Source organism: Lactuca saligna, chromosome 8 (genome assembly GCF_052625555.1).
Source record: "Lactuca saligna cultivar CGN05327 chromosome 8, ASM5262555v1, whole genome shotgun sequence".
In the NCBI taxonomy this organism is placed as follows: domain Eukaryota; kingdom Viridiplantae; phylum Streptophyta; class Magnoliopsida; order Asterales; family Asteraceae; genus Lactuca; species Lactuca saligna.
Genome location: NC_136424.1, coordinates 16,047,078 through 16,062,070, shown reverse-complemented (window position 1 = coordinate 16,062,070; position 14,993 = coordinate 16,047,078). Strand labels below are relative to the sequence as shown.

Sequence of the window (14,993 nt, the reverse complement as noted above, 5' to 3'; positions counted from 1 at the left end):
CTGATTAAAAGCTTCTTAATCGTAGTTTCCAAGTCGTAGATGCCAAATGGTAGAATTAGGAGAGACCAAAGCTTGATGGGTAAGTAACTTGATAGGGTATAAGTCACTAGAGCTGTCACATTGGAGGAGAATTTGCTTGGTTAGACACTCATTCACAGAAAAACAATAAGCATCAAATTCAATAGAACAAAAGTTATCATGAATAAACTTAACGATGAAAATAATCGTTCTCATTAAATCACTATATATAACATAATACAAAGACATGAGATGATTACAAAGAATACGGGCCTTACAAACTACAATACAATAAATATACATTAACAATAACGATACCTAGGTCTTTTAGCGACACCCACTATTAGAGACGACACTAATAGCGTCGATTTTTGAGTATTAGCTACGAGTTAATAATGACGATCCTTAGCGACGATATGTCGTCACCGAAAGTATTAGGCACCAATTACAACTTTATTTGTCGTCGCTAAAGGCAACTTTTTTTTGTTGTTGATTAGACTATGCATTGAGGAGGTGTTTGAATAGAAAAAAAAGAGGGTGCTTATTGCTTATTGCCACCACAATAAGCTAAGTTTAAATGTTTGGATAAAATCCTTAAAAATCAGTTTATTGTGTTAGAAATAAACTAAATAAACTAATTTTAATAAACATCTCCCCTTGCTTATTGCTTATTGTTTATTCTCACTATAACTAAGCTAATAACTAATAAACTAATCCAAACACCCTTGAATTACCCCTCAATATTTAAAATGTATTTAGTGATAAAACAATTTTAAAGTATATATAACAAAACACTAGTGTCTCTTGATGCACTAATTAATGTCGCATCAATCCACAAAATGCATGATCCAAGCTCATATTTCCATCATATGAGATGAAATCGTCAGCACTACGAATGCATCATTGTTTCCAAATATTCAATCAATATAAATATTAAAAAAGACGAATACGGATGTTCAATTTTAACTCAAAACATGTTATTTTAAAATAAGAACTGTAGTACACAAATCTTGGTCACTGTAAGCTTAGGAATTAAGAAAAAGGAAACCCTAGAAATATATAAGGAAGACAAAAAGAGAGTGTGGGCTAGCGGTATGGAACAGAAATAAAATAAACACAACACACCCTTCTCTCTTCTCCCTTCCTTTATCTTTCCAGGCTCCTATCTCTCTCCGTGAAAGTCTCTTATTATTGATGTGATTCTCCACCATACTCAGCCCCATCAAACTTTTACAAAAGAAAAATAAAAAGAGAGCTTTCAATTAGAGAGCACCCATTGGAATTTGGATATGGTTTTCTCCTCACTTCCTTCTTATCTAGATCCTTCTAATTGGCATCAACAGGTAACGAATGAATTTTCTTCAATTTCATATACATTTTAAAACACAAAAGAAAAAAGAAAAGGTTGATTATTTATGTTAAAAAAAGATAATGATTTCATATATTCCTAGTGTTGTGTCTACTTTATTAATCTGTAGTAGTATATTCCTACAGTTTAATCTTCTTGCTTTTTCAGCAACCAGCTGGAGGTGTTGGAGTTGGTGGTGATCATGAGATTTCTCATCAGCTTCCTCCATCACTGTTGCCACCACCTCAACCGCTGGGGAGCAGTGGGGATGGAAGATCTTTACAGACGTCGGATCGTGGAAGGATGGCTAAGCTTCCACAGCCGGAGATGGCAATGAAATGCCCTAGATGTGAATCAACTAATACCAAGTTCTGCTACTTCAACAACTACAGTCTGTCACAGCCCCGTCACTTTTGCAAAACTTGCCGGCGCTACTGGACAAGAGGTGGCGCCTTGAGGAACGTGCCAGTGGGTGGTGGTTGCCGGAGAAACAAGAAAAGTAGCAAGGCATCAAGGGGTTCTAGGTCAAAGTCCCCAGCAGCTACTACAAGCTCAACTAGCAATACTCCGATTTCTCCTAATTATAGCTGCACCACAGATATATTAGGGCATAATACTCGACCATCTCAGTTTCCAATTTTGCCCCCCTTGCATCACTATACAGGTGGGGATCTTGGGTTAACATTTGGGGTTGGAAATGGAACTGATTTGATCAATCTTGGTCATGATAGTAATTACCCTACTAGCAAATTTGCTCACTTTCCGTTTTTGGAGGCTGCTATTCCGTATGGGGAAGGTCCATCGAACTACAGTGGACAAGTTGGAGGAATGAAGATGGATGAAAATCATCATCAACAACAACAACATCAAGCGTTGAATTTGTCAAGAAACTTTCTGGGTATTTCAGGAAACGAGCAGTGTATGAGTACTAGCAATGTTGCATGGGGTACAACTCATTTTAGTGGCTTCACTTCTTCTTCTACTACCACCACCCATATCTTGTGATTTACCTTGTTTTCTTATCTTTCTATTCTAAGCTTTCTTCTTTTTCACTTCTTTGCACGAAAGCCATGTGCATTGTGCATCGCTAGTGATTGAAAGAATAGCATACGATGCACAATGTATAAGTAAACTTTGCATGCGACATGATTAGAAATGAAACAAGATGGTCTGAAAATCAGGGTTTCTTGGAAACCCTAGGGCATATTATATAGTAGCTTAATTCTAGTGATATATACATCTATATTTTGCTTTCATTAATTGATGAGATTGTAATTTGTAAGTTGCAATGTACTACTACCATGTGATTCAAGTTCTCTTATATATATGTTGTTGATGTTAATCTGTGTTGATGTTAATTTTAGTATAAAGTTTACTCTAAACTTCACCAACACAGACACCCATAATAGTACATACCAAAAATGCTCAAGAAACCTTGGATTTTTTTTTGAACAGCAAGAAAGATTGGATTATTTTCCTTTCAAGGTTCTATAATATTTTTCGGCTTATTTTAGGGTTTTAAAACTTAATGCCACTTCTAAACTCAGTTTGTAGAAGTGGATCAGTTTGTTAAAATATAAATAGGAATTTAAAGGGGGAATTTGTTTAAGCGTGTATAGTTGCTCGTTATATTAGATATCATAATGATATGGTCATAGTATCATTAGTGATGTCATATGAACTATACCCTTTTTAATGACGGAAATTTTGTGCAAAAAATGTTTGAGGCGTTCATTGTGTCATCCCATATGATACCAAAATTATCTTTACATGTTCTTGGCTAAAGTAGCTTCATAAATGTAACAACTTTAATTGCTACTTGCTACCCTTGACTATATGACTTACGCCTTCACTGAAGGTAAAAAAAAATGTCTCTACATTCCCTTCAACTAGCTATATTTTTCTTGAAAACCGAGTCCTATTGTTATTATAATGTATATCATATTGCTGACATGTCAAATTAATGCGAGAGGATTCGAATGCTAAAAAGCATGTAAGAGGGAATCGATGTAGTACACCAACTCAAAGTTATAGATTTACTAAACCAAATGACTCACGAATAACTGAAAAGCTTAGATGTTAAACTTATTGCCTTCTCAAAGAAGGGTGTTTACTATATATACTCACCGCCAAAAACGTGAAAAAGATAGCCACCAAATTTGAGAATCATTATTCTCATAACGCACATGTTAAGCCAAAAGGGAATGAACAAATGTTTTAGTAAGTACTAATTAATGTCCATAGTCATAATGTTACATGCATGTCCAAAATAGTAGACCACAAATCCAGATTAACCCAAATCTTAGTGAGATATATACCAATGGCTCATAAGATCGAAAAACTGATCACTTGATAACATGCATTTGGTGTTACAGTCATTCGCTGATGAAGAAAGATTCATAGGTATAAAGAGGATCGGTACTCAAACAAACACATATTCAAGGTGTAAAAAGGGGTCGGTTAGTCATTTATGGTAATAAAAAATGATTAATTTATTATATCATACGAACAAGATTAGAGGATTAAAATTTCATTGAGTTTTATAGATGAACTGTTAAAAATTAAAGAGAAGTGTTTTGTGGAATATTTTAACACTAAATAAAACATGAGTATGATAGTGACAAGGCACTTTAGATTTTAGCAGTAAGGTACCATTAAAATAGCAAGTAGCATTGAATTCTGTTGTTGCTTTTTAAAGGCTAGCACTTGAGCAAACTCCCATTTCGAAAGTGAAGAAAATTTGTTATCAAGCCCATGCTTATACGGACCAGTGTGTGTACAAGTAAAACTCTGTGTTTAATGTCTGACTGCAACTGCTTTTTCTCTTTTTAATCTGAGTCTTGAATCTTGATCTTATGATGTGATGATGATAATGACTACGTGGCATTCCATACAATTAATTCAAAAATCCGCATTTCCCTTTTACAGACGTCAATTCTACTGCTCACAGATCAAGGAGTCAATTTCACAGGTTCAAGGTAGATATCCCTTTCTTTATTAGAATCTTTTGTTTGTAAATATATGCACTTTTTTTTTTTTAAATGACATGGAATCATATTGAGAATTAATGTTGAAATTGTAGTCTATCTTTGAGTTGGTACATCTTTCTTTAAATATATATAGAATATTATAGTCTTAGTCTATGTGGTTTGCTCGGAATAACAGTTTTTTCCTACTATTGAAAATGTAACAACATTTGTCCCTATAGAGGTTTTCTGTATCACCGGTAGTCTCAAGGACCGTTACCGTTTAGCAACCTTCCTTTAAGTGTATATATATTAACGAAAATGGCTTTGTTATTTTGTTCTTGTTTTTTTCCTTTGACCAAATTTGCTATAACCTAAAACATAAGGACCAAAATTGAAACATGGGGTTTAAACCTACCGGCGACCTCTTCACTTTCCCGATTGTCGATCTCTCCCCCTTCCTCGTCCTTTTGTCTGCGTAATCTGATCTCTTCACGATCTGTATATACAAATCGACCCCTAACCATGAAACACACACCTTTAAACCTTCTCTCGTATACACCCATCATCCTCACCACAACTACACCATGAATACCAAGGAAATCAAATCTTTCCTCCAAGCCCTTACTGACACAAAATGTTAGACAAAAGTGATATTACTATATTTATACATATTTATATGCATTATTTCAATGCGTTTGAGCTATATTTGGTTTAATACAAGGATATTTGGTACTTATAAAATATAAATTTTATTTTGCAGCCAAAGAAAGACATTCTCATGAGAAGGGACCAAAACGAAGCAAAGTTGGAAACCTGGAGGTTGAAGCTTGTATCAAGGAGAAGAAGAGAAGAATTATACATAAAAGAAGATTTCTAACGTGTGGCATCTCCTGATCCACAACGTGGTGTTAAGAACCTTCTCGATTGACCAATGATGAAGCTTGAGGAATACGCATCTGATATGATTCCCACGACCTGGTGATCATATGGCCACGACATGGAAGTTATAATTTGGCAAGTATAAATGTCGATTGTTAGGTCAAAATTCAGGATGTATGTATAGAGAGTTGTTGTTTTCTTTGATTAAAAGCAACCAAGAACCCTTGGAGACCATATTTCAATTGAAGAACAATAGTTAGAGAGATTAAAGTAAAGATTCATCATTAATCATTCGGTTTGCCTAGATTTACTATGTTTAACCTAGATTACTATTTGATTATGTGTGTTTTTTTGTAATGATGGGCTAATAACCCTTTACATTCGGTTAGATTAGATGAGCCTAATACTATGTGTTAATTTAGGCTTTTATGGATTATTAAAGATAGTTTTAGCTTGTGTTTAGTAGATCATTATCCTAACATGTTGAAGTTTCAATCTTTTTTGCCTTGCCCTCAAGTTTTGTATGGTTGATTGGTCACTGATTGCATGAAGTTGTTAACCTACTCTTTTACAATGATTAAATTGTTAGAGCTAGAGATTGACCATATCTTAGTATAGGTGGTGACGTTGGTTGCTTGATTGTGATAAAGAGCATTATTACATCATAATATATGCTTGCTTTTTTTTATCTTGATCATACATAGATAATTATTTAGATCTATTCATTCATTATCTAAATCTATCTTAAAATCAATTTGGTGTACCTAACTTGCATGGTCATTGTGTTTAAAGTTCATAAAATAACATGTGCTAGTTAGTCTGATCATGATAACTAGTAACTTCTAATTTAGTAACCAACAAAACTAATTCCTTGTTTTAAATTTATCATAGGAAAAAAAATAGGGGGGGGGGGGGGGGGGATTCGAAGCCCTTCCATTCCAAAAAACTCCAATCTGACTTAGACATGAAGGAGCAAATGATAAAGGAACTTGCGTCCACTCCCTTCCATTCCAAAAATCTTCCTCATCGATTCCCATAGGTCAGATGTGAACCTCATTAGAAACCTAATGATGTTTTGGAAACCATGTTGCAGATAATCACCACTTATGAAAGAATGATGGAACATGAGAAACCGGTGCAAGTGACAGTGAATCTTTTAAATCAGTGAATTTTTCAAACACGTTTTCAAGACCAGTGTTGAGTTGACGAGTAAGCACATCATAAGCTTCAGAAGTAGGTGCTTGGGAGGCGAGATGATCGAATGGGTGTCAAAGGATAGCAAGCATCTCGTCAAACTTGCAATTCGGAACATCAACAATGTTACAAGTGGAGCGGAGCAGTTTGATGAGGACTTGCTGGATGATCAGGTTCATTTCATCCTTTTATCTAATTTCCTTCTCTAGCCTCTGAATTTGCTTTTCATGGCGAACGTGACTTTGCTTGATAAGATCGTTGGTAGCAGCTACCAAGTCATCATGGACCTTGAGCATTGTGGTAATGGTGTTGAGATACTTCTCAACTAAACCATCATACTTAGCTTCAACTTCTTCAATGGAATGCTTGATCCGGATGGAGATCCGTTGATCTAATTGACCTTCCTTTTCTGTCACGGCGGGTCTACACTGATGAGATAAGTACTGGAGAATAGCATCTAACTTGGAGTCCAGTCCGGACACCTTTGTATCAATCTTGGTGTTCAACTCAACCATTAAAGTCTCAAAAGTTGTAACCTTCTTCATTGTGTCGAAAACATTAGATTGAATATCCAAAAGGGCAAACGGATCTATATGGTTTCCTACTGAGGATCCATTGTCTGAGTTTGAAGGTTGAGGATTAGGTTTAAGAGATTCTGGAGTGATAGAAGGATCGGGTTTGTTGGTGGCATCAACATGAAGCTTGTGTGTTGATTCGGATCCGAAATAAAAAACAAACTTGGACAAATATGGCTTTCGATGAAGTTGAACTGAGGAAAGCACGTTAGCATCGACAATGTGTGAACCATCTATTGTAAGCATCACCTCTTCGGAAATTTCATCATCCGAAACTGAAGGATTTGAAGCATGACGAGGAGACTTTGGAGTTTTTGCAGATATGAATTCTAGATCTGCAAGCTCATCTGTAGGAACAACATAGGGAAGGTTGCTTTGAATGGCCCGGTTCCGAATGGAGATGAGAGTGGCTTCCACTTGGGTTCTTGTAAGTTCTGGATGCCTTGAGTGTGCCCTGTTTACAAAGTCTTCCCACAAAGTATCATTAGTTCATGGTCGTCCTATACCCTTACCGGGTATCAGACCAGTTGTAGCACTGGAGGTTGGAGGGACAACTCTAGCCTCGGAATGCTTGGGGTCCCGAACATGGGTTCTGGAGTGTGTGAGTGATGAAAAAAGTGGGATATCAAATTTGACACATTGGTGTTTCCAGGGGCAAGGAACTATGGTCAACACCGGCATCACCTTTTTGAGAAGGGGTGGGTGAATTATGTGCAGAATCCCCGTGAATGTGCATATGTGTTTTTGAAACATCGAGGGGTACCTAAGATGAGTGGATGGGAGAGGTGTGCAGAAGGCCAGAATCAACCTGAATGTCATGAGTTCCTTCCTATTGAGAGGAGGAACTGACTTTGGATTTGTTTTTAGGCTTTGGCTTCAAAGGGGAAGTCTTCCTTTTGGCAGACTTTTTGATCTTTGGTCCGGACATGGAAGGGTTGGCCTCTTCCAAAGTGGGCTCAACTAAGACTGGGGCAGGTTGTGTTGGGTCAAACACAAACGAATTCTCTAAATGTTGTTTCAAATAAATCAAATCAGAAGGGATTAAAGACAACATATGGTCCGGAAGTCGTCTAACTGGACCAAAAGGAGATTGGTCTGGAATCGTATAATGTTTGAAAATTTTAAAGGATAAGTATACCTCCTTCGGAATGGTGCAGAGCAGAAGGGGTTATGAATGTTCCTTGTAGAGTTGCTAAATTATCAAAGCCCAAAACCTAGGGCTTGAAATCTCATTGGTCTTCCTTTTGATTGCAAATTTCTAGAAGTCCTGCCATAGCACCTCCGGAATATCAACAACATTGTCGCATCCTGAATAGATGATGTATACAACATACTGTTGGATTAGTGTCTAAGTCCATAACTATTTTGGTATGTACTTGACCCGATGGTGCATGGTCCTTTTGGGTTGCCTTCACCAAAGCAACTTGATTGGAGAAATGAATAAAGAGAGAGAGAGGATAATATGATTTATTAATATGTTATAAGGATAATATATTAAAGGAGAAATCATATTTGTTTAATTAATATTGGTCAATAATTAATTAAGAATTAGTTTTGTGATCAAATGTAATTAATTAAACTAGAGGGGCTGATTTGTAATTATGTGATAGTTACAAAATAAGGTAAGGATTATCTTATTTATATGGTGGACGAATTTAAGGTTGAAAAGCCTTAGAATTCGAGTGTGATAAGGATTCAAGGATTATCTTATTGGTTGCTTAATGGATAATCAACTAGATAAGGATAATGACTGAAACCCTATCTCTACACCTATATAAACACCCCTAGGGCCATGAATTCGTGTATCCCTTCCCAAGAGGTCCTAGATACGAATTCTAACCTCTCACCTCTCTCCTTATACCTTCTCCATTTGCTTATGGTGTTTGTAAGCCATTAGAGGAGTGACACTTGTGACTCTAAGCATTCCAAAGTCAATACAAGGAGATTTGTGATTGTTATTGCTATATAACAATCAAGGTATGTTCTTAGACCTAATTATATGTTAATGTCGATTTCCATATGTTAAAATTAGGGTTTATAGTTTTGGATTAAAAGCATGTACAATAGAGAAACCTAGATCCAAGCATTAGGGTTTGTATGAGCACATAGGATGTCTTATGACCAAAACCCATCACATACAACCAATATTTTTGGAGGGTATCTTTCCTCCGTGCTTGCTGGATAACCCATGAATAATGAAGTGCATCAACACGGTCCATAAGCCGAAGATAGCCGATTTCTTGAAATCCTTTGCCCTATAGTCTTGGTTGTATCCAATGTGGTTCAAAAACTGTTGGAATTCCTCTGGAGTTGGTTATTGCACCTTGAAACCTTTAAGGTTTTCATTCACACCAATAGCCTTGAGAAACTTCGATTTGTGGATTGGCGCGATCCTATCTCCCGTAATTTTGGTTTCTAGAACACCTTTGTCAATTTCGATTCGAGTGAAAGCAGTGTGTAAAAGATTAAGTGGAAGTGGTGGTTCTGGAACTTTGGTAACTGGAATGACAATGGGATGATGAGAGATGAACTCAATCATCACTAGAATTGGCTCGTCAAATTCCATGGGATCAATCGAAAATAGTTGGGTTGTATCCCTAAGAAACGGTTCAGTAGATTGAGAAGACGATGAACCTTTTGATGATTTCTTCTTGGTAGCAGCTTTCTTTGGTGATGAATCAGTGGCATGTTGTTTTTGAGATGAAGATTGAGACGTCATTGAAGAGTTGTTACGAGAGCTTCAAGAACACGATGAACACAAAGAGATTTTGAAGTTTTGGAGGGTTTGAGCGCGTAAAGATGTAAAAGAGGGTTTTTGGGAATATTTATAGGTAAGCGAAACGGGTCGGGTTAAGAAAAGAACTGACGAGGATCCAAGGTTGAACCGGGTTACATTTAATGAGCAACCATTTTATGGGGGTGAATTGACGTGGGAAGGGAAAGGTAGGGTGGTTTGTAGCTAAAAATGGAAAACCTAAATCGCGATTTGATGGTTGATTTTTGGAGATGTGCGAACGTGGCACTAATTTCAAGGAATATAAGGATCCTCAAAGGTTACTGTTGCAAAACGCTTCATCTTTTTGACTCTTGGGCTTCTGAATGATCGATTCCGGACAATTTGAGATCCAGAGGATAAAAGGTTGAGTTCCGGATTGTGAATAATTGGAGAAATGGTCCGTAATGATATTAGTCCGGAGTGAAGCTTGAATTTCCCGAGTGAAAAATTGTTTGGGATTCCAGAGTCAAAAATTGTTTACGATTCAGGAGCCAAAAAATTGTTTGCGATTCCGGAGCAAAACTCTGAAATGATGATTTTAAGTTTCGGAGAAAAAGATTTGAAGAATTTCTGGAAAAGGATTTGTAAGACATCCCAGAACAAGATTTCAGAAAACTTCTGAAGTGAATTTTGAAAAATTCTGAAGTATAGAATGCAATACCTTTCCGGAGTGGAATTCCGGGATGCCATTATGAAGTATATTACGAGATGCAAAATGTGATCAGGATGACTATGTAGACCTAGAACAAAAATGATCAGGATGATCTGTACAACTTAAGATTCAAGTGATGGTTAGAAATAAAGTCAAGTAAAATGATCCTATGTATTCCGAGAGAAAGTAGTTTCAAGAAAAAAATATTTTTAAGACCGGAACCAATTTTCTATCAAATACTTCCATCAAAGAGAACAAATCTCTTGAAAGAACTGAGGATCTGGCATCATCATGCCCATCTTGTTCAGAAAACCATTAAACTTGGTTTTGTCTAATGCCTTAGTAAAGACATCAGCAATCTCATCATCAGATGGAACAAAAATAAGTTCAATGTTACCATTTAAAACAATGATCATTTATAAAATGGTACCTTATGTCAATGTGCTTCGTCATGGAGTGTTTAATTAGATTGTGTGAAATTGCAATAGCACTTTGAGAATCACAATAGATAGGAATGCGTTGAAAATGATAACCATAATCCAAGAGTTGAGACTTCATCCATAGAACTTGAGAGATACAGTTGGCAGCAGCAATGTATTTAGCTTCGGCTGTAGAGAGTGCAATGCAGTTCTGTTTCTTGGATGACCAACTAACCAATCCTCCACCTAAAAATTGACAGCCACCCGATGTACTTTTCCTATCAAGTTGAAGACCACCATAGTTTGAATCTGAATATGCTTGAAGTAAGAAGCTCTCATTTGTTAGGTACCAGATTCCGAGACTCTTTGTGCCTTTGAGGTAACAGATTTTTTTTCATAGCCAAGAGATGAGATATCTTTGGGTTGACCTGAAATTGGCGTACAAACGTGTTGCAAACATGATGTCCGTACGACTTGCTGGGAGATAGAGCAAAGATCCAATCATTCCTATGTACTTCTTTTCATCAACTACTACACCTGAAGGGTCGGTAAAGGTCTTGTGTCCGAAGCCCATTGGTACCTTGGCAGAGGCACAGGTGTCCATTAAGTACTTTTTGAGGAGTTCCGAAATGTACTTCTCTTGGTGAATGAAAATTCATCTATTAGTCTGTTTGACTTGGAGACCAAGAAAGAAGCTCAACTCCCGATTCATGCTCTTTTGGAATCGATTGATCATAAGTTTTGCAAAGTCAACAACCATTGATGAATCCGTAGATCCAAAAATGATGTCGTCAATGTAAATTTGGTATAGCATGAGATGCTTACCATTTGATCTTCAGAATAGAGTGGGATCTAAAATTCCTCGTTGAAAACCTGAATGCTTGAGAAAATTTGTGAGGGTCTCGTACAAATCCCATTGGTACCTTGGAAGTTCATGAGCAGCAGATGATCCAATATCAACAATAGGATTGAGTTTCTCCCCCTGAATGGTGTGAATTTGAGGGTGATGCTCCCCCTGAACTTCTGAACCAGAGAGGTTGACATCATCATCAGAAGGAAACTCAAAGAAATGTTTGTTGTCATCAATATTGATAGGAAGTCATCAAAATCAGCAACTGCATCTTGGAATCCATCCACATTTGATTCAAGGGAAGGTTGACTATTCTCCCCCTCAACCTGAGAAGGTTGAAACGGTTCGGAATCAAATGGAGGAAGACTTGGAATTGGTTTAGAGACATTTTGAGAAACAGTAAATTATGTATTGGAGTGTTGCTTTGTTTGAGATTGAATCAAAGGCTGTTTCGAAGGGTCTAAAAAGAGTTTCGAAATCAACTTCATGAATTAGCTGAACATTCAGACATTCTGAGGTTGGAGCATCAGACTCCATAATGTGAGTTGTAACATGCGAGGAAGCAGAATTACAAAAGAAGTTGTCATCAAAGGTTACATCAAAACTTTCTTCAATAACTCGAGTTCGACGGTTGAGAACTCGATACGCTTTTGACTTTGAAGATTACCCAAGAAAGATTACTTCATCAACTTTGGGTTGGAACTTGGTAAGATGATCGCGATTGTTTTTGATGAAGCATCAACATCTAAAGACATGGAGAAATGAAATTCTTGGCTTTCAACCATTCATGGCTTCATAAGGAGTCATGTTGAGGCGGCGATTGATGATACTTCTATTCTGAGTAAAGCATGCAATGGAAACGGCTTCAGCCCAGAGGTATAGTGGTAGATTTACGAACTTTAGCTTGGATCAAGCATCTTCAACAAGAGTTGTATTTCGTCTTTCAACTACACTATTCTGTTGTGGGGTGTAAGGAGCTGAAAAGTTGTGGTCAATTCCTTTCTCGGTGAGAAATTTTTCAATGGTGGAATTTGTGAATTCTAAACCATTATCAATTCGGATTCTTCTAACTAGGAGTTTGATGAGAAATTCTATTCCTTTTATGATGAAGACTCTCTGTAACACCCAGTTTCCCAGGTATATTGATTTATGTTGTATTTCTTTAATTATGTAAGGTGACTCGACGAGTTGGTGCTTAGACTCGTCGAGTCTGGTCGCGACTGGATAACGTAGTTAATGAGGGGGCCCGCCGAGTCAGGGGGAGCAACTCGTCGAGTCAGAGCTGACGAAAGAAACCCTAATTTCTCGGGTTTGGGACCTATTTAAAAGCCCTTATGGCCTTCATTTGCGGCTACCAGTCCATAGAGAGAAACCCTAGAGTGCTTGAGCGTTTTGAGAGAGAAAGGAAGCCATTCTTAACCTTTGTGGTGTTGTTTAGCAAGAAGAAGGAGGTCCTATCCAAGAGGAAGCAAAGGAGCTTGCTATTATGTGGATTTGAAGATAAGATCATCGCATTTGAGGTATTAATTCGGCTCATCTTCTGTTTCATGAAGTATATATGGATTTAGGGTTTCTTGTGCCCTTTGTTAGGTTGATTTGATGTCCAAATAGTCCCTTTCTGGTGATGAGGCTTTGGATCTGGATCCATAGAGGTCTAGAGAGCCTTACTCATCAAGATTTATGAAGAGCAATGGAAGTTATGACCTTAGGTTAAGGTATTAGGGGCTAAATCATCATATATGGTCATATAGATGTTGCATGTGCATCAAGATAGAGACTTTACGTGATTATTGAGCTTGGGAAGGTTAGATCTAAGGATTAGAGGAATAGATCTGGCCTCATAAGGTTATTTGAGGTTGTGTATGAAATGCACTCGCCGAGTCCATGAATAGACTCGATGAGTCAGAACGGGTTGTCCCGTGACTCAGATCAGTGGATGACTCGCCGAGTTAGGTGAGTGACTCGGTGAGTCAGAAAGGATTCAATGGACTCGAGTTCACGTATGGACTCGACGATTCTATGCAAGACTCGACGAGTCCGGTCAAAGGTTGACCGTTGACCAAGGTTGACTAGTATTGACTTAATAGTGTTAGTCAAACTAAGCCATGAAAGTATTAATTAGAGATGTACTTATGATATAGGAGGACGATAGGTCGGGGAATCGAGAACGAGTGATTATTCGACATCAAGCGAGGCGAGTCTTTTCACTATGCCATACCCGATGGGGTAATTATGTGTGACTGGAAGGTCTTATGTGTATGATGTTTATGTGATGCATGTTATATATGTGATATGTTATGATATGAGTATGATGACATGGACTGGAACGTCAACAGAGCATGGGTCAGAAGGTCAACAGAGTTATGGGATGGAAATCCCCTGAGACACTTGGATGGGAAGATCCTATAGACTTATGTCCTGGAAAGGCGTATGTGTTGTATGTGGTATTTTGGGGAACTCACTAGGCATTTATGCTTACCATTGTGTGTTATGTGTTTCAGGTACCAGTGATGATCGCGGGAAGGCACCGGCGTGATCAGTACACACTTGCAGATGATATGTTTTTTTTTGAGATCTTGGGATATGGATTATGTATTGTGTTTTGTGGAAATATTGGATACATGATTTGGAAGGATTTGGAAATGAAATGTTTTTATTAAAAAATTAAATGAAAATTTGTTTGAAATTTAACGGTGTTACAAATTGGTATCAGAACCTTTGTTTGAGGGATTCAGACTCACCTTTGGGTGTATTTGAACTCAAATTGAGGATTTGAGGAAGATTTTCATAAAATAAATATTTTTTTTAATGAGTAAAAGAATTTGGAAAATGCACAAGGGAACAGTGTGTACGATCCGCCAGTGCCCGAACGGTGCTTTCCAAAATTACCCTTACATTATGTGTTATGAGATAGATATATATTGAAATGTATTATACATGCTACAGTAGGCTAGGTATTCATATTAGGACTAGCGTGGCCTAATTTTTGATGTCTTAGCCTAAGAAGATTTGTGCTGCCATGGGATGCTTTAGAATGAGTAGGTAGTAGTGATGTGCTATGAGAGTCTACCAATGGGTAGTTTATGTGTGGAAAGAGATAGAGTACTTGTGACTTGGGATCCTTGGAGGATGACTTGGGATGAATATTGGTGTTGTGTGGAAGGTAGTATTGGGCCCGTAATGCTGGAAACACCGGATCAGTGTGCAGTCCAAGTAGGAATCCTTAGGGTACTAGGAATCAAGAAGGGATGGGTTATCGAGTACAAGTATACTCGAGTGAGTCCCTGATATTTTTTATGTTGTATTTCAGATA

General features: G+C 37.4%; 1 protein-coding gene across 1 annotated transcript; it reads left to right on the top strand.

The window, feature by feature from the left end:
- The first annotated feature begins 1,113 nt into the window (after positions 1–1,113).
- On the top strand, positions 1,114–2,708 carry LOC145008243 (dof zinc finger protein DOF3.6-like). Its single transcript, XM_078966870.1, has 2 exons — positions 1,114–1,361; positions 1,535–2,708. The coding sequence occupies exons 1-2, from the start codon at positions 1,308–1,310 to the stop codon at positions 2,369–2,371; spliced, it is 891 nt and encodes a 296-aa protein (XP_078822996.1). The 5' UTR covers positions 1,114–1,307; the 3' UTR covers positions 2,372–2,708.
- The last annotated feature ends 12,285 nt before the right edge of the window (positions 2,709–14,993 follow it).